Raw genomic sequence first — 20,631 nt, 5'->3', positions numbered from 1 at the left:
CATTCTCTTGAGATGTTGACGGGTTGGCCGGACTTTTTACCCCACAGTCAAACAACTTCATTTGCTTCGCCATTCGTTGTAAAACAAACACACGGCGCACGTGAGTAAACGTGCATGGCCCTCTGGCTCCGTAATCACACCAATGCACCTGCAACTCAAGTATCAGGTTCCGACTGGTCACAACAATAATTACATATCGCTCTTAATACAACAAATAATGAACATGTATCTCTTGTGGGGTGCACGTTCAGCCGTCCTCATTTCTTCATGTTAGAAACTGGTTGTCACTGATGGAAACCAAAGGCCAAGAAGTGGTTGACATTTTTTCGGAATGGTTGCCAATGGCAACCTGGCAACCGTTACTGTCGGGCTCTGCCAATGGTAATATCTAGGTGGATTGAGGAACCCCCCGTCGATTCTATTGGCTCTAACGGTTCAAAACAGCTGTCAATCACCAACATCGACCAATGGGTTCCAGAGATATGGCAAATATACCAAATGACCCCAAAGGTGTTTTTGCTAAACCTCTCTAAAAAGGTCAAATGTCATCCGTTTTTGTCCGGCTTGCATCGGTTTCTGTTTCAGGGTCCAGCAGCAGAGAGCAGACTCCCCCAGCTGTCTGTCCTTCAAGAGCGACTGGTCGAAGGACGCCATCATAAGCTTTAAAGAACGACCTCCATCTGCTGATCAGAGGTAAGCTGTAACTCATAGCAAGAGTCCGGTTATGATAGAATAAAACTAGTTCTTAAAGTCTCGTCCGACCCCTCCTCATGTCCAAAGTGTTTAGTTGTGAACGTCCACAGTGGGAGGGGCCGTGAAACTCCACCTGAAAACTCAGGCTGTTCAGAAGCTGTTCCACCATCTCTCAAACACTTCTGATGGAGGAGACTGAGCCTTCATCAAAGTCACAACCAGCTCAACTGCCAAGTGAACCCTGACCCCTGCTGTGGTGCAGGAGGTGGAGCTGGGGGGGGGGGGGGGGGGGGGTAACGGGGGCTGGTGTAAGAACTGGCCCTAGGTCTGCCCTCTTCCTGATGAACAGCTGTTAGCCAGCTGCAGAGTCCAGTCTCTATCCACACAGCCACGTTCCAGGAGGACCAGAATGAAGGACGGACAGAATCCTCTGGTCTTCAACAGTAGCTGGAAATAAATATTCCTGGAGTGCAAAGTTCCCGCTGACGCCCAGGACCAGCAGCCTGTTTCCCTGTCCTCCTTTACCCCGAGTGTGTCTCTGTGGACAGACATCCTGTGAGCTAATGCTTCATGGTTCCTCCACAGAGGGGACCAGGAGAGCTCGGAGGTTCCCGGTGGTCAGTCTGCCCAGCAGCATCAGACACAGCTGGACTCCATATTCACGGTGAGTGCATGTCCTACAGATACTTGACCTCTCTTCTGTTCACAGTCATCTCCATGCTGCACTTTCAGAGAGTCCATCTGTCCGGATCTGATGTTTGGATCCATGGTTTATAGTTTGTGTCGTTCATGTGATGTTCCAGCTGCTGGAGGACCACGTCGTCTCCTTTGTGAAGAGCGAGCTGAAGAAGTTCCAGAAGACTCTGGGTTCAGATTACCCAGAATGCTTAGAGAGTGAGGATGAGGAGGGGTTGGAGGCTGAGGAGGAAGAGCAGAGGAGCAGCAGAGAGGCATTCCTGAACATCACACTGCACTTCCTGAGGAGCATGGAGCAGGAGGAGCTGGCTGAGCGTCTGCACCGCAGTAAGAGGGTTTCTATAGCGATGTAACACTCTGGATAAATGTCTCCTCTGCTGATGTCTCAAGAGACCAGCATCTATCCATATTTCATCCAGAGAACCAGAGTTCCAGTGGGACCTAATGATCTTTGTTGTGTGTTCTTTCAGGAACCTTTGCTGCAGAGTGTCCGCGTAAACTTAAGTCCACCCTGAAGGAGAGGGTCCAGTGTGTGTTTGAGGGCATCGCTAAAGCAGGAAACCCAACCCTTCTGAACCAGATCTACACAGAGCTCTACATCACAGAGGGGGGGTCTGCAGAGGTCAATGCTGAACATGAGGTCAGACAGATTGAAACAGCATCCAGGAAACCAGACAGACCAGAAACAACCGTCAGACAAGAAGACCTCTTTAAAGCCTCACCTGGAAGAGATGCACCAATCAGAGCAGTGCTGACAAAGGGCGTGGCTGGCATTGGGAAAACATTCTTAACACAGAAGTTCACTCTGGACTGGGCTGAAGGCAAAGCCAACCAGGACATCCAGTTCATATTTCCATTCACCTTCAGAGAGCTGAACGTGGTGAGAGAGAACAGGTACAGCTTGGTGGAACTTGTTTATCACTTCTTCCCTGAAACCAGAGACGCAGGAATCTGCAGGTTCGATCGGTTCCCGGTCGTGTTCATCTTTGACGGTCTGGATGAGAGTCGACTTCCTCTGGACTTCCTCAACACTGAGGTCCTGACTGACGTCACAGAGTCCACCTCAGTGGATGTGCTGCTGACAAACCTCATCAGGGGGAAGCTGCTTCCCTCTGCTCGCCTCTGGATAACCACACGACCTGCAGCAGCCAATCAGATCCCTCCTGAGTGTGTGCACATGGTGACAGAGGTCCGAGGGTTCACTGACCCACAGAAGGAGGAGTACTTCAGGAAGAGATTCAGAGATCAGAAGCAGGCCGGCACCATCATCTCCCACATCAAGACCTCACGAAGCCTCCACGTCATGTGCCACATCCCAGTCTTCTGCTGGATCTCTGCTTCAGTTCTGGAGGAGGTGTTGAAAACCAGAGGGGGAGGAAAGCTGCCCAAGACCCTGACTGAGATGTACATCCACTTCCTGGTGGTTCAGTCCAAAGTGAAGAACGTCAAGTATGATGGAGGAGCCGAGACAGATCCACACTGGAGTCCAGAGAGCAGGAAGATGATGGAGGCTCTGGGGAAACTGGCTTTCGAGCAGCTGCAGAAAGGCAACCTGATCTTCTACGAGTCCGACCTGACAGAGTGTGGCATCGATATCAGAGCAGCCTCAGTGTACTCAGGAGTGTTCACACAGGTCTTCAGAGAGGAGAGCAGACTGTACCAGGACAAGGTGTTCTGCTTCGTCCATCTGAGCGTTCAGGAGTTTCTGGCTGCTCTTCATGTCCATCTGACCTTCATCAGCTCTGGGGTCAACCTGCTGGCAGAAGAACCAGCAACCTCCCAGAAGTCTGAGGTCCAACCTGAACTAACACATCTCTACCAGAGTGCTGTGGACCAGGCCTTACGGAGTCCAAACGGACACCTGGACTTGTTCCTCCGCTTCCTCCTGGGTCTTTCTCTGCAGACCAATCAGAAACTCCTACGAGGCCTGCTGATACAGACAGGAAGTGGCTCAGAGACCAATCAGGAAACAGTCCAGTACATCAAGGAGAAGATGGAAGAGGGTCTGTCTGCAGAGAGAAGCATCAACCTGTTCCACTGTCTGAATGAACTGAATGATCGTTCTCTGGTGGAGCAGATCCAACTGTACCTGAGGTCAGGACGTCTCTTCAGAGATAATCTGTCTCCTGCTCAGTGGTCAGCTCTGGGCTTCATCTTGCTGTCATCAGGAGAAGATCTGGACGTGTTTGACCTGAAGAAATACTGTGCTTCAGAGGAGGCTCTTCTGAGGCTGCTGCCAGTGGTCAACGCCTCCAGGAAGGCTCTGTGAGTACAGAGATCATTGATTTAGTGAATCAGTTTTTAACACACTGCTGTCTCCTGAATAACTGTTGTCCTCATCGTCTCTTCAGGCTGAGTGGCTGTGACCTGTCAGCGAGAAGCTGTGCAGCTCTGTACTCAGTCCTCAGCTCCCAGTCCTCCAGTCTGAGAGAGCTGGACCTGAGTAACAACGACCTCCAGGATTTAGGAGTGAAGCTGCTGTCTGCTGGACTGGAGAGTCCACTCTGTGAACTGAAGACTCTCAGGTCAGAGACCAGAACAGTTTGACTTAGCCAGCAATTTCATTTAAGTTCAAACCTTTATTTATACAGATAAATCCCATTGAGATCATTGATCTCTTTTTCAAGGGAGACCTGCTCAAGTAGTTCCACATGAAGCATACAAACATAAACAGAACAACAAAAGGACATCACACAGCATCATTTACATAATGATCCACATGAACAGGTACCAACAGCTTCCGATTGAGTAGCATCCAACCGAGCTTTAAAACATTTAGTGGCACCAGATTGTTCAGTTTCCATTTAATTTGCAGACTGTTCCAAGACAGAGGAGCTGCGCATCTAACAGCTGTCTTCCCTAAGACAGTCTTAGCAGTTGGCACATTTAATAAAACCACAGCATGCGATCTCAGGCAGGAGCCACTTACAATTCTCCCTGAGATCAGGGAGCAGATATAAGATGGAAGTTTCCCTAACATGGCTTTGTATATAAAGATGTACCAGTGACTGAGCCTCCGTACAGTTAGTGAAGGCAAACCAGCCCTTGCATACAGGGTACAGTGATGGGTTAATGCTTTACAGTTTGTCACAAATCTCAGTGCGCTGTGATACGCAGCATCTAACTTGACCAGGCAATTGGCAGGTGCATTCATATAAGTAGTAGTAAGGATGTCCCTTTCGTCAAATTAGTATGCATACAAAGTGACAGATGGACACGCCCCCAATTATGCAAATGAGCTAAGTCCGTCTCCCATTGGCCAATGAGCTAAGTCCCGCCTCCCATGTCCCGCCTCCCATTCTTTGATGACCCTGAGAGTGGAGTAATTGAATAAGATAGTCTCTTTGACCCCCTCTTTGACCCCCTGCCCCTCAGAGCCCTTTGTTGTATAGGTCTTTTGATGTATTGATTAAGATAGTTAAGTTATTTGACCCCTGCCCCTGAGAGTGGAGTAATTAGACTGCAATCAGATATGTTTAAAATACCCCAGGCACCCCTTGTTGTATAGGTCTTTTGATGTATTGATTAAGATAGTTAAGGTATTTGACCCTTCCCCCGAGAGTGGAGTAATTAGATTAGATTAGCCCCAGGCAGTCCCTTTGTTGTATAGTTATTTGATGTATTGAATAAGATAGTCTCTTTGACCCCTGCCCCTCAGAGCCCTTTGTTGTCTAATCTAATTAGCCTTTGATGTTTGCCCTTTGATGTGATGTGTAATTTCACATTGATGAAAGCCTCTGTATAAATGAACCTCATGAGGCTATGGCCGGTGTATAGAGATATGCTCAAAACTAAATTAAAAAAAGACAGACAATTCAGCTTACCAAAAGTAGCAGGACTGAACCCTTGGGATGACCGAAAGGGCCATATTATGGAGCTGTCAGACACTTGCTGCCGGAGCCTCCGCTAACTCCCATTTTACACACGCCCCTCCAAGTTTCTAAAATCTTCGGACTCCGCGAGGTCTCGCCGGGGTCCCGGCGCTACCGGGGGTCGCGACCTCGACCCCTCGACCACTTACTCCATATATCGGGTGTCCGATATATGGAGTAAGTGGGCTTGCATATGGTCCTGCTGTACACTGGCTTTGATATATGGAGTAAGTGGGCTTGCATATGGTCCTGCTGTACACTATATGGTCCTGCTGTACACTCAATAACTTAGCATGAACTGGCTTTGATATATGGAGTAAGTGGGCTTGCATATGGTCCTGCTGTACCCTCTATAACTTAGCATGAACTGGCTTTGATATATGGAGTAAGTGGCCTTGCATATGGTCCTGCTGTACACTCAATAACTTAGCATGAACTGGCTTTGATATATGGAGTAAGTGGGCTTGCATGTGGTCCTGCTGTACACTCAATAACTTAGCATGAACTGGCTTTGATATATAGAGTAAGTGTGGGCTTGCATATGGTCCTGCTGTACACTCAATAACTTAGCATGTCTCATGCTCCGTGGTGCTGAACCGGGGTTCAGCACCACAGAGAGTGCCTCCCTGCTCCCGCTGCTGCTTCTGCACACCTGTGCTTCTGCTGGTGACTCTCTGCGCATGTGCTACCCCAGGCACCCTGAGGTGTGTGCGGGGTCGGTGGGGCCCACGGCCGACAAAAGCTTGGATCAAGGGCTGACTTTCAATAGATCGCAGCGAAGGAGCTGCTCTGCTACGTACGAAACCCAGACCCAGAATCAGGTCGTCTGCAAGTGATTTAGCACCAGGTTCTCCACAAACATGTGGTGGTCAACATGGTCCTGCTGTACACTCAATAACTTAGCATGAACTGGCTTTGATATATATGTAAGTGGGCTTGCATATGGTCCTGCTGTACACTCAATAAGTTATTGAGAATATGGAAGCCCACTTCTCAATATTATTAATAATTCCAAAATAATAATAATAGTTTTTATAACTTGTAGATCCCACTTGCCTGGGGGGTTCCCACTTCAGGACTCCCACATCTCAATATGGAAGCCCACTTCTCAATATTATTAATAATTCCAAAATAATAATAATAATAGTTTTTATAACTATTAAATATGCACTTGGGTCAATTCATAAGTAGCACTGTGGTGCAGTGAGCAGTGAAAGCTGGGTACAAGTTATGTGAATGAAGCAGCAGCAGGCTGTGACACGGTGGTACACAACAATGTGTACACTGGGTCATTCAGAATGTGCTTTTTCTGAATAAATAGCACATTCTGAACATATGTCAAACAGAGATTCCTATTAAAAGTTATCTATATATACCTATGGGGATTGGGGTGAAGTCCCACATCTCAATATGGAAGCCCACTTCTCAATATTATTAATAATTCCAAAATAATTATAATAATAATTGTTATAACTATTAAATATGCAGCCATATTGACTTGTGTCACATATAATAATGAATTCAAGTAACTCAAGATTTGATGCCATGGGCGGGATTCGTACCCCGCTCTCCAAACAAAAGTATCATATATCGACTCCACTATAAAGTAAAAAGACATTTCTCTATCGTTTTGGCGATCAAAATTGACAAAAAAACACATCAAATCACATCTACAAATCAATACGAAGCTAATGAAACCACTTTCAGACTCCTGAACGCGTGTTTACAAGTTTAAAAACGTAGCAATGGCTTTTCACATCACATGTGATATATGATTCATATGATTAATATGATGATATTAATGTGTATAATGTTTTTAAATGTTCCCAATGATTGTTCTTATAATGTTTCTTAAATGTTTTTGTATAAATGTATTTGTTCTGCTATATAATATGGAGAGTCTGACAGGAGTTTCGATCCCGTGTCACCCGTGTAGCGACCTGGATCGCCTCAAGCTTATAGCTGTGTTGTCTATTATAAACATTCTGAACGGCACATTTACCTATGTTTTCCAGCATCAAAATGTACAAACGACACATCAAACCACATCTACAGATGAAGACGAAGCGAATGGAATTACTCGCAGACTCCTAGTGTGTGGAAATTGAGACGTGAGATCTCTCACATTTCTGGGCTAACCAGAAATGTAAATAGTGCTCAAACAGAAAAACTCGACATGCTAGGAGTCTATGGAGTACTTCCATTCGCTTCGTCTTGATCTGTAGATGTCATTTGAGGCATCGTTTGTCCATTTTGATGGTGGAAAACAAAGGGAAATGTATTTTGCTAATTGAAATTTTTAAAGTGAAGCTGAAAGTGACGTCACCGTTGAGAAACGGAGAGAGCAGGGGAGATAGATCTCACGTCTCGATTTATACACACTATGAGTCTGGCAGTACGTCCATTCGCTTCGTTTTCATCTGTAGATGTGAATTGATGTGTCGTTTGTACATTTTACTGGTGGAAAACAAAGCTAAATGTCTCGTTACTCTATTGACGAATCTATAAAGCACACTTCTCCATAAGCTCTCAGCGCCACTTGTGGGGCATTGAGATAAGCACTGGTATTTGGTCCGGTAGACCCACCCGAAACTGGTAGTCAAAATAGAATTATTAGAATTAGAATTATTATAATATATATTGTGGTGCACTTTTTTCTTATTCAAATATTGCTATATCTGCAATCAAAGTCAGTCCCTCCCAGTACTGGGTACTAGTTAATTCCACTATCCCCACTATATTTAAAAATTAATCTAATTAATTAGAGGCTTTGTAATTAATTAATCGAAATTAATCGCATTTTTAAAAATTGCATTTTTAAGCACAGGGCCATCTAAGCTAATTTACAGATGGCCCTGAGCCCAATAGAGATTGCCCTGAAAAATGCATGCGGACGAAATGGCACGAAGGGTTTGGGGGGCCTCCGTCCCCCTAGACATTTTTTAATTTTTGCAGGTCTTAGATGCTGTCTGGTGCATTCTCTCGACTGAATTATAAGATGAACCACCACAATATTATATTGTACAATTTCAATTGTATTCTTCATTTCACTTGTTTGTTTGTTCTTGTTTGTGTTTGCTCGCTTGCATGCCCTGCATAGCTTTAAGAAATACTTAAGTTGTTGGTCAAAACACTTTCCATCTGATGAAGGCAAATGCCTTCCCAGATGGAGAAAAGTAGAAAACATTACATTCAGTTATAACTGCCAAAACAAACATTATTTACACTATTATGGCCCCTGTTAAAAATGTTTGTAATGTTAACTACTGTAAATTGGTCGAACGAATGCCTCCTCATCTGGAAGCTGACCGAGCAGACCCGAGCAGCAGTCGAGAAGAGCCGAGCGCATCCGCGAAGCACACGTCAGAGTTCCCGTTAGCCGGCAAATCTAAATATCTTCGGTCAAAATAATTTAAATAAAATGACATTTTTTGAATTTTTTTCAATTTGCTCATTCTTCTCCAGCAAAACCCTGTCTGACTCTACGAGTAAATCAGGATTTTGTGAGAAAGTTTGCCATTTGATTGAAAAAAAAGTTCTGGGTGTTCAGATCCCTGATCTGGGCCCTATATAGGCCCTTTTTGGGCCCTGTGAAAAAATTATCTATTCATATCTCTTTTAGGATTTCACATTTTTTTAATAAAAAATATCTTATAGGAGCGAACGGTAGCAGCTGGATCCCTGAAATTATACACCAGTGTACTACATATAGCGGGGAACATTTGCTGTGAATATCAATTGCGTTACTCAAATGCTTGATTTTATATCAATATTATTCCAATGAAAAGCTAATTTGTCCAAAAGTGCTACTAATTCGTATCTTTTGATAACAACGTCTGATCGGTTCGGGCTCAATGGCTATTCCCCACCTTTAATTATTCCGCATCCAATGGTACCCTCCGTGAGTCTCTAGGACCTCAGGGGGCGGAGCTAGGGCAGTCCTAGGGCAGATTCCTGATCTAGGCCCTATTTAGAGGACCCCTGTGAACAAATGATCTCTTTAGCACTTTTCAAAGTACTTTAAACACTCACGGAGCACTGCGGCTTCTCAAAAGGCCTTAACGGAAGGTTTTGTTACATTTTAAGCCGTAACCTTTGACATTTAGTCACAGCAGAGGCATCAATTTGCATCTGCTCTCCGAGACGGTTAAAATGACATCAAGCTCAAAGCGGTCGGACCTTCCTTTGCTGTAAAGGGCACCGTACGGCATGAAAGCGTGACCTTTGACCTTTGGATCTTTGTTACATTTCAAGCCGTAACCTTTGACATTAGGAGCAGAGGAGGCATCAATCAGCATATACTTTTCGAGCCAGTTCTAATGAAAGCAAGCTCAAGGCAGACGGACCTTGCTTTCCGCCGTAAAGGGCACAGTACGGCATGAAAACGTGACCTCTGACCTTGGTTTTGACCTTGTGGAAGGTCGCAGGGTCCCCATATTTTGCAAGCGGGTTCCACACAAGCTAAACAACACACTCTCAAAGGCTCGGAGCGCCAAGCACATTTTTGGATTTTTTTTTCAATTTGCTCATTCTTCTCCAGCACTAGCCTCTCAGATTATTCACGTAAATCAGGATTATGTGAGAAATTTTAAATGTGATTGAAAAAAAAATTATGGGTGGGTTTAAGTTTCCATACTTCAGATTCCCAGACACCCCCCCCCCCCCCCCATAAGTATAAGTACATGGTAAAAATATTTGGGAAGTGGGACCCCATATTGAGTTGACGGACACCCCCCACAACATTACAAATATTTGGTAAGTGGGACCCCATATTGAGTTGGCGAGGAGGTGGAGGGAGTGAGCACTCTCACAGGTGGATGGAGGTGAAGGGAGTGAGCACTCACACAGGTGGGTGGAGGGGGAGGTGCGCCTCACACTTTGAAAACCGCTGCTATACATTATATTGTGTCCGTCTGCAAAATAAAGTATTTTGTTTTAAAGTAATAAAACAATTAAACATATTGAAGCGGTCAGTGCTGCTTCTCGGGGCTCACGCTGCCTTAAGGAGCTGTTCTGAAACACGCTCCCTGTTAAGCCTCTCCTGTTGCTCTGACGGTCAGCTCCAGGTACGCTCACCAGCCTCTCAGCGCAGGGTTTCTTAATGTCCACTTATTCAGGACTTTCAGTGTAAAAATATTGGAAGTATTTTCTTCAGATTGTGTTTTATGTTCTGTTCAAAATAGTTTTTCACCTACATCTAATTTCTTATCCAGTGTGATTGATTGTTTCTCTTTTTGTTCACTCTGTGCTCTTCAGGCTGAGTGGCTGTGAGCTGTCGGAGAGAAGCTGTGCAGCTCTGTCCTCAGTCCTCAGCTCCCAGTCCTCCAGTCTGAGAGATCTGGACCTGAGTAACAACGACCTGCAGGACTCAGGAGTGAAGCTGCTGTCTGCTGGACTGGAGAGTCCACTCTGTGACCTGAAGACTCTCAGGTCAGAGACCAGAACACTTTGACTCAGCCAGCAATACAAGTCGATACCACCATCAGCCATGTTGCTGTGCTGTGGGAATGCCATCACTCACATCTGTATCTTTGTAACGCAACACGTTCACATGCATCATATTTTGGTTAGCTAAATTCAACTGACGATACTTCAGCAAAAGCCTGAGCTAGCTTTGTTTTATCAACAAACATAAATGTATTTATCATTTATCACCACATCCTACTGTTGGAGTCGGGGGCCTGATCATTCATTCCGGCAAATGACTCAGACCTACTAACTGACCTAACCGAAGTTATTGAGTCTATGTCAGTTTACTGCTTGGCTCAGATCCACCACCGTCAGCAAGATCTCACGTCTATGAAGTCCTGAAGAATCAGGTTCAATGAACTGCGTTTCAATTCAGACGACTCTCTTAAATCTGTTTGAGCGATCCCGAAGGATTTTGATATCAGTAAATGAGGCGTGGCCCTAAACTAAGTGTGAGTGTGTGTGAAGCTGACAATTGAGCGGCCCGACCAAGCAAGGAGGCAGAACGTCCAAATATACAACCCGGTGTGGGCATTTATTAATTCATACACACACGATATGACACGGCCTCAATCTGCTGCTCCTGTGTGCACAGCCACCAACCAGCAGACAGAGACGGACAAACTAAAACACAGACAGATGCACACACTACATCCACTTCGCCACCAACGCAGCTCCACCATCCGTAACGGAGGCCGAGATCTATGGCCCCAGAGATCCCCTCCGTTACGGTGTGGCAGGGTGTAGTCTTACCTTTGAAGCAGGAGACGAGAGCGCAGATGTCTTTACGTTGTCCCAGTCCAGAAGGTGGGATCAGTTTATCTGAGGAACAATAGGTCCGAACTTGAACAGGTTTTTACCTTCTCTCGTTACAACATGAAAATCATGCAAAACATATCATGCTGTGGTCATGTTCGAATATGAAACCTTAATTCATAGTTTTGACATTGAAGTCTTCCGACAGAATCCAGAGGAATCTCCTCGTGAATCGAAGAGGCTAACATTCACCTAGAGTCTGACAACACGTAGCGTGGATCCTCATAAATGGTCAGTAGGATCGAACAGTTTCAAACTTTCATCCAACAATTCACTCAGCATTCAACAATACATTCAAGAGGTATTTACCCAGTTTGAGAGACCCTTTACCGAGGAGAACCCAGCTCTCCTGGGAGAGAGCTTCCAGGGGGGGTTCCCCTGTCTGGAGTTTGCTCCCTCTCAGACAGCGCTTTTATGCTGCACAAAAAGACAGAAACACCTAAAGACCCTCCTCCACAGCCATAGGTGTGGAAACTGGCATGGCTCTGATGGACAGGACTGGACATGACCAGACATATTCTATGGCATAAGACACACCTTCCCAAACATGTGTAAAAAGGTTATGACCTCTACTCTGCAGGACTGACAAATATTATTCTCAGCTATAGCGAAACCACCTTTTTGGGGCCTCAGTGTGTTTCTCCTTAAGTCCGGAGCCCCCCCCCCCCTGAGTACTGCTGTGAGGGGAGAGGGAAGACACTGTCCCTCCCTTATCAGTGACACCCATAAATCATAATAGGCCTCCATCTCAACTTAACAAACTACTTGTGTTTTGTTTATACTGTAAATATAGAAAATCATAAAATATGAAGCATTTTCATTTTGGGTTAACAAGAACATCATTGATTATATTTGATTATAATTAACTTTCGTTTAAGCATTCAACCTAATATGGAGACCTCAATACCACAATCAGTGCCTCTGTTCTTTACATTATATTGTGTCCGTCTGCAAAATAAAGTATTTTGTTTTAAAGTAATAAAACAATGAAACATCTTGAAGCGGTCAGTGCTGCGTCTCGGGGCTCACGCTGCCTTAAGGAGCTGTTCTGGAACACGCTCCCTGTTAAGCCTCTCCTGTTGCTCTGACGGTCAGCTCCAGGTACGCTCACCAGCCTCTCAGCGCAGGGCTTCTTAATGTCCACTTATTCAGGACTTTCAGTGTAACAATATTGGAAGTATTTTCTTCAGATTATGTTTTATGTTCTGTTCAAAATAGTTTTTCACCTAGATCTCATTTCTTATCCAGTGTGATTGATTGTTTCTCTTTTTGTTCACTCTGTGCTCTTCAGGCTGAGTGGCTGTGAGCTGTCGGAGAGAAGCTGTGCAGCTCTGTCCTCAGTCCTCAGCTCCCAGTCCTCCAGTCTGAGAGATCTGGACCTGAGTAACAACGACCTGCAGGACTCAGGAGTGAAGCTGCTGTCTGCTGGACTGGAGAGTCCACTCTGTGACCTGAAGACTCTCAGGTCAGAGACCAGAACACTTTGACTCAGCCAGCAATACAAGTCGATACCACCATCAGCCATGCTGCTGTGCTGTGGGAAGCCATCTCTCACATCTGTATCTTTGTAACGCAACACGTTCACATGCATCATATTTTGGTTAGCTAAATTCAACTGACGACACTTCAGCAAAAGCCTTAGCTAGCTTTGTTTTATCAACGAACGTAAATGTATTTATCATTTAGTGGGAACGCTGACACAGCATTCCCACTATCTGCTCTTCGACGCACGAAATTCTTTATTATTCCGCCGGTATTTTGGCCCTCTTCTCCTCCCGCATTGAACATCGCAGAAACTCCGGTCAAACATCAAAACGTTCAGCTCGGGCGGGAATCGATGGCTATTACTTTTCTCATTCATAACTTTCATAATTCCAGAGATACATCCCATAATGCATCACATTTTTAACATGGAAGTCAATGGAGAAACTCTTCAGACTTCAACAAATCTTCATGCGACTTCATCTGCTAACAGTTCATTCATACTTTCACTCAGAAACCTCATTCCAACTTTAAAATGTTACACATCATTCTGACATTATTCATGTGAGACTACTTTTAAATCTGATTCTTACTTTGTTTGTAGCCTTTATTTAACCAGGTGAAGCCCCTTGAGATCAAAAGATCTCTTCTTCAGGGTGACCTGCAGGACATTAGTTACACATGTAACATAGAAACAACAGAACAACAATAAGGATGACATACAACATAATGTACAGTTTACAAACTCTACTCACAGTGACAGGTACCATGAGTATCAGACAGCATGGCAGCCAGCGAGTTTCAGAGTGATGCAGGGGAACCAAAGTGCTCAGTTTCAAACAGCGTTGCAGACTGTTCCAAGTTAGAGGAGCTGCTCATCTAAAAGCTTTCTTCCCTAAGACAGTCCGAGCACTTGGCACATTTAATAAAACAACATCATGAGATCTCAGGCAATACGTACTTTCAATTCGTCGAGAGATCAGAGAGAGCTTTTCCTGGCCTCAAGGAGAAGCAGGACTTGTTCCTGTAGAAGAAACCTAGCCTAACCCTCAGCTTTTTAAGCAGGTTATTGACCTGAAGTTTAAAAGAGAGACAATCATCAAGCCAGATACCCAGGTATTTGTAACAGGCAACAACTTCAAGTTTTGTTCCTTGCGTCGTTACAATATCTAAAACAGGCTCTGGTGTCTGTTTAGCTTTAGAAAAGAGCATTACCTTGGTTTGATCCACATCTAAAGAAGCGTTAGTTCAGAGCGCTGAGTCTGAGTAGTGTTAGAAGCAGCCTGTAATGTAACACCAGCTCCTGAATGAGGGACCTGCACAGAACATCACGGTATCATCCGCATACAAATGTAAAGTAGCTTCATCCACATGTTCCCCTAAGCTGTTGATGTAGATGGAGAATAAAAGTGGTCCTGAAACAGAGCCTTGAGGAACACCATTAGTGATGTGTAACCACTCAGAAGACAGCCCATCAAAGTGAACACATGGGACCTTTCAGAGAGGTAGTTCACAAACCACCCACTGCATGGCTGGACATGCCTATACTGAGTAGCCTCTGCTTCAAGAAGCGATGATCGACGGTATCAAACGCTTTGGACAGGTCAACAAACAGAGCTGCACAACTCTGCTTATCATCTAAGATACTCTCCACATCATTCACACGTTCATCATGGCAGTGATGGTGCTGAGCTGCTTTAAAAAAAATGTAAGCACAATAATTATAATCACCCCAGTCTTCACTTGTATCACCGGTCCATGCCTCAACAGCTCTACGCCAAATCTGAGATCCCACCATATGCCGTTTCCATGGAAACGCATCCCGCCTTCAACATGTCCATGTGCCATTAGTGAGTTTTCCTCCAAAGCTATTGCCATGGCAACGCATCCCTCGCCGTCAAACACGATATTGCTTTAACTCCTATGAAAATCGTCAAAAAGTGCTCAAACTTCACATGTGTGCTAACAGTTTTTAGATTTCTCCAAATGCCGTTGCCATGGTAACACAAGGCTCGCCATGAACCACGTTTTTCTCATAACTTCAGTGAAACTGCTCCAAACGCCCCAAAACTTCACAGGTTTGGTAATGATGCAGCCATCAACGCATCTAAGCGTATTATGGGGTATCATCAAATACCGTTGCCATGGCGACAGATCATTCGCCATCAAGGTAGTTCAAAAGTTTGCAGTTCAAATATTCTGCTGCTTTTCCAAGCCTTTTCACGTTCTTTTCTTCTCTCATCACACATTCAAGCCCCCGTGTTCATGTTTCATTTCAATCTAAAGTCTTCCCTTTCTTCTTACACAGTACATTTCAGCATAGCAGTTTAGCATCAGCTTTTCAGCATAAAGCATTCCCACTAGCAATTTCTTCACGAATTGCATTCTCTAGTTGAAAAACCACATCCTACAATCAGTGCCTCTGTTCTACACATTATATTGTGTCCGTCTGCAAAAATATTGGAAGTATTTTCTTCAGATTATGTTTTATGTTCTGTTCGAAATAGTTTTTCACCTACATCTAATTTCTTATCCAGTGTGATTGATTGTAAACACAAATGTTGTTTCTCTTTTTGTTCACTCTGTTCTCTTCAGGCTGAGTGACTGTGAGCTGTCAGAGAGAAGCTGTGCAGCTCTGTCTTCAGTCCTCAGCTCCCAGTCCTCCAGTCTGAGAGAGCTGGACCTGAGTAACAACGACCTGCAGGACTCAGGAGTGAAGCTGCTGTCTGCTGGACTGGAGAGTCCACTCTGTGACCTGAAGACTCTCAGGTCAGAGACCAGAACACTTTGACTTAGCCAGCAATACAAGTCAATACCACCATCAGCCATGCTGCTGTGCTGTGGGAATGCCATCATCGATTCAAGATTCAAAGATTTGGTGTTCTGGTGGTATTGGAGGTCTGATGTCCAAACTGTAGTAGAGTGTCGGCTGCAGATCTTCTTGTAGTCATGTCTCTTGTCTTTGTTCACATGATCCTCTATTCCTTTGTTTTGTGATCTGTTCATATCAATAAGACCCTTACCATGGCTGTCCAGTTGAACTGTGAAGCAGTGACTGGAGTTGTGGGTGTAGAGATGACCCAGAGGTGATGCAGTAATAAGCCCCGCCCCCTTCCAGTCCTGGACCCTCAGATGATCTGACGGCTTGTTTGTGTGTCTGCAGGCTGTCAGGCTGTCTGATCACAGAGGAAGGCTGTGATGCTCTGGCCTCAGCTTTAAACCCCTCCCATCTGAGAGAGCTGGACCTGAGCTACAATCATCCAGGAGCCTCAGGGGGGAGGCTGCTGTCTGCTGGACTGGACACGCTCAGGTATGGAGAGGCACTCAGTCTGATGGAGGAGGTAGAAACGGGCTCCTATTACCTGAAACATCCAGAGCTGATAGACCCTGACTCTTCACACTGTCTGCCATCAGCTGCTAGCGTCAAACACCACTGAGAGGAAACCCCCCCTCAGGGGTCAACGTTCATCGTGGAACATCCAACAGGAACAGAGTGGGGGGGTCTAGTGTTCACACAGATTTAGCAGAAGAAGTGACATCATGAATAAATAAACTGATTCATTTCCAGATGGTTTTATTGAGTCTTAGCAAACGGCCAATCAGAAGAGTCTTTATCAGTTTGTTGATTTCTCCTGGACAATACAAACACTCATCACCCCCCCCCCCCCCCGTTCAGCTTTAAATTCAGAATAAAACAACAACAAAACTGAAAAGTATAAAAACAATTCAGGAATCAAGGCCAAAAGATAAAAATGAAGCTCACAGTGAACCAAAGAGAACCCATATTTACTGATGCACCCAAACGCTGCACTCAGGGAGCATGGAGCTGCTTGTCCCCCGGCGCAGACGGGGACTGAAAAAGGGGGAGTGGAGTGTCTCCTGTATAAGTGATTCAAATATGAAACCCTGAATGTTGAGCTGGAACAGGAGTGATGTGATGAGGGGGGGGGCAGTTTGTGGACGTATAACATCATTCAAAGACTAACTGACCCCCCCCCCCCTCTGCTTTCAGCCTGGAGCCTGCTGCAGCCCGGTTCTTGAGGCCAGGCCTCAGGAAGTGTAAGTATGTTTTTCATCATGAATATCTCCACCCTGAGACATCAGGGACTTTAATAACCTTTAACACCTGCTGTGTCTCCTCAGATTCCTGTGGACTCACACTGGACTCAAACACGGCACATATAAATCTCAAACTGTCTGACTACAGCAGGAAGGTGACAGATGTGAGAGACGATCAGAACTATCCTGATCATCCAGAGAGGTTTTACTACTGGCCTCAGCTGATGTGCACAGAAGCCCTGAGCGATCGCTGCTACTGGGAGGTGGAGTGCAGAGGAGAGGTTCATATAGCAGTGACTTACAGAGGCATCCGCCGGAGAGGAGAGAGCGAGGCCTGCTGGTTCGGAAGGAACGATCAGTCCTGGAGTCTGGAGTGCTCTCCTAAAGGTTACTCTGTCTGGCACAATGAGAGAGAAACAGTCATCTCCTCCTCCTCCCTCCTCGACCATGTGTCCTCCTATATGCTTTCTCCCCTCCTCCTCTCCTCTGGGAGAGTAGCAGTGTATCTGGATCATCCTGCTGGCTCTCTCTCCTTCTACAGAGTCTCCTCTGACTCCCTGACCCACCTCCACACCTTCAGAACCACATTCACTGAACCTCTCTATGCTGGCTTCGGGTTTCGGTTTGGGTTCTTGTCTTTTTCTGGTGCCTCGGTGTCTCTGTGTGCTCTGTAGCAGTGATACCCCCCCCCCACCCTTCCTTCGTACGCCCCTCAGCAGAAACGTTATCTGTGCTCTTTGAAACCCGATCACAGAGGAAGCAAAGCTTCAGATTCAGAGCGACTCTGGTTTGGAGACAGCATCTGTGTCTCTGTCTCCAAATGTCTTGCTGTTTCTCCTGTTGAGAGCTTCATAGTATGTTGAATACGTAAAACGAAAGTTAGTTATAATCAAATATAACCAATTATATTCTTGTGTAACCCACAATGAAAATGCTTCATATTTTAGGTTTTTCTATATTTACAGCATAAACAAAACAAAGTGGTTTGTTTAGTTGAGTGTAAGGCCTATAATGATGTATGCCCTACTCTCTGATAAGAGAGTGGGCAGGTTCTTCCCTCTCCTCTCACAGCAGGGAGGGGGGCTCCGGACTTAAGGAGAAACACATTGAGGCCTCAAAACGGTGGTTATGTCAGAGCCATAGAATATGTCTAGTCATGTTTTGTTTTACACAAACTTGGGAAGGTGTGTCTTGTGCCAGAGCCAATAGAATATGTTGGTTGGGTATAGAGGAGGTGTTTGTGGGTTTTCTATCCGATTTTTTGAGCATAAAAAGACTGGCTTTTTTGGATTTCGTCGGGGAGAGAGGGGGAAACCCCTGGTATACTCTCTCCCGGTAAGCTCTGGCCCTCAGAGCTGGGTTAGACGGCTCTCGGTAAGTGATACCTGGAAGACGTTGTTAGAACGACCAGGATACATATACATGGTTAGACTTTACCCGGAAGGCGTTTTTAGAACAACCAGGATACATATACATGGTTAGACTTTACCCGGAAGGCGTACGCACGGGAATAAAATGAATATGAATTAAGGTTTTAGATAAAAAATATAACCCCAGCATGATATGTTTTGTATGATTATAATGTGTTAAAAGGTAAAGAATCTGTATTGGTTTGGACCTACTTTTTCTTCAAATAAACTGATCTCACCTTTTGGATTGGGACAATAAAAGGGAAAATCTGTGCTCTCCTCTCCTGCTTCAAAGGTGAGAGTGCACCCTGCCACACACACTTAGGTAGGAACACATCTCATTTACTGATATCAAAGTCCTTCGGGATCGCTTAAACAGATTAAAAATAGTTGTCTGAATTGAAACAGCAGTTAATTGAACCTGGTTCTTCGGGGAGTTAATAGAGGTGAGATCTTGCTGACGTTGGTGGATCTGAGCCAAGCAGTAAACTTACATAGACTCAGTAACTTCGGTCAGGTCAGTTAGTAGGTCAGAGTAATTTACCGGAATAAATTAATCGGGACCACACCTAGAACTCTAAACATGGCGCCCAACGTGGGGCTCTGTGAAAATACTTTTACAGAGTCAAAATACAAGAACCAAAACGACCTAGTGAAAAAAGTCGATGAGTACAAATCAGCGAAATACAGGCTGAAAGTCTTGTTAAAATACCTACCCGAATCCTAGAATATATATTTGAACTTAAAGTGTAGTAATTTAAGTTGATACTATTGCACCGGACTGAGGGCTATATTATATCGGATATTGCTGTCTGTTAAAGAAGCTAAAGTAGGTTCTTCTTCCCCTAGCCAAATTGGGAAGCCCCTGCGGTCCCTTTAACACAGGTTTGGTGGCTAGTAGTGAAGTCAGCCGTAGGAGCACTGCTCAGTATCTGTCCAATTACTTTGAAACTTATAGGTAGGACTTGTCAAAGAGCTGCGGTTTGAACTTTTGCGTTAAAACATAATGTGGGGAAGAGTTAATAGGAGATTTAATAAAGATAACATAGGTCTAAAGGTACCTATGCTGTTGAAACAGCTCGAAGCTCGATACATAACACTCTTAACTGAGGTGTCCGCATGCACTAGCTGAATCCAGAAGAGTAACCTAGAACCAAGTGACGGTATAGTCGGACTGATACTCTGGCGTGAGTAAAAGCCTAGAAACTTGCATGTGTATAAAAGAGTGAACGTAAACCCTTGAATAAAATAAAAAATAAAATAAAAATAATGGCTGATGAGGTTTGAATGCAGTTTAATGACTGAGAGCCAACCACACAGGGAGGGATACACAGAAGCAACATCCGGAGCTTCTGCTCGCCCTGGTCAGCTTAGCCCAGACCCACGGGTGTACCGCGACCTAAGTACTTTCCTGTCAGACTACCGTTTGGACAGAGAGCAACAAGCAGGTGGTATAATGTCTGAGACCCTACCTCCACCCTACAGGGATAAAAGCTCAAACATGCCATTTATGAGTATCTACTAATCCTAGAAGAAAACACATTATTAGACATGATATTCAGGGGAAAGGAATGTTGGAAATAATAAATGTCAATTATTGAAAATCTTAAACTAGATCAACAAACCATGTTAGTGAACTCTGCTAATAGGAAGCTAAAACATGCAGGAGGAATAGCAGCAGCTCTGGCAAAGAGAATAGGTCCTAGCATGAAAGCACAGTGATAATATGATAAGGACTATTAAACTGTCAGAAGGCAAGGTGGTGATCAGATGACCCACACATACTGGTTGTTTTGCATGTACTTTGAAGAGAAAACCTATGTGGGAACTATCAGCAGATATCAAACCCCAACAATATCTTCAAAACTAATATGAGGAAGTTTTTTTTGCGAAGCTAAAGCTCAAATACTTTACCAAAATCAACTAAACTATTTTGCTCATGCTTACACTTTTGGAAAAAAAAAAAATCTCCCCCTTTCTCTGCTCCCGAGGTGCTGCAGAAAAACCCAGCACACGGGGTCAGAGACAGGTGTGACCTCTGGAGGGGAAGAAAATCTGAGCAGACCACGGAGCGACCCATTAAACGTTTTATGGCCTCAGCACAGAGAGGATGATCTAGAGATAAGAAACTCTCC

General features: G+C 44.8%; 1 protein-coding gene across 1 annotated transcript in view; it reads left to right on the top strand.

The window, feature by feature from the left end:
* Window positions 1–18,764, top strand: part of LOC117444564 (NACHT, LRR and PYD domains-containing protein 3-like) — a 34,247-nt gene extending 15,483 nt beyond the window's left edge. The window contains exons 5-15 of the mRNA XM_034080032.2: window positions 586–693; window positions 1,279–1,357; window positions 1,497–1,716; window positions 1,860–3,654; window positions 3,741–3,914; window positions 10,518–10,691; window positions 12,838–13,011; window positions 15,624–15,797; window positions 16,192–16,338; window positions 17,041–17,087; window positions 17,172–18,764. Coding sequence (XP_033935923.1) covers window positions 586–693; window positions 1,279–1,357; window positions 1,497–1,716; window positions 1,860–3,654; window positions 3,741–3,914; window positions 10,518–10,691; window positions 12,838–13,011; window positions 15,624–15,797; window positions 16,192–16,338; window positions 17,041–17,087; window positions 17,172–17,761 — 3,682 coding nt within the window. The 3' untranslated portion in view covers window positions 17,762–18,764. The remainder of the gene's footprint in view (window positions 1–585; window positions 694–1,278; window positions 1,358–1,496; window positions 1,717–1,859; window positions 3,655–3,740; window positions 3,915–10,517; window positions 10,692–12,837; window positions 13,012–15,623; window positions 15,798–16,191; window positions 16,339–17,040; window positions 17,088–17,171) is intronic.
* The last annotated feature ends 1,867 nt before the right edge of the window (window positions 18,765–20,631 follow it).

This window comes from Pseudochaenichthys georgianus, unplaced genomic scaffold, assembly GCF_902827115.2.
Source record: "Pseudochaenichthys georgianus unplaced genomic scaffold, fPseGeo1.2 scaffold_830_arrow_ctg1, whole genome shotgun sequence".
Taxonomy (NCBI): Eukaryota; Metazoa; Chordata; class Actinopteri; order Perciformes; family Channichthyidae; genus Pseudochaenichthys; species Pseudochaenichthys georgianus.
This window is presented reverse-complemented; position numbering and strand designations above follow the sequence as displayed.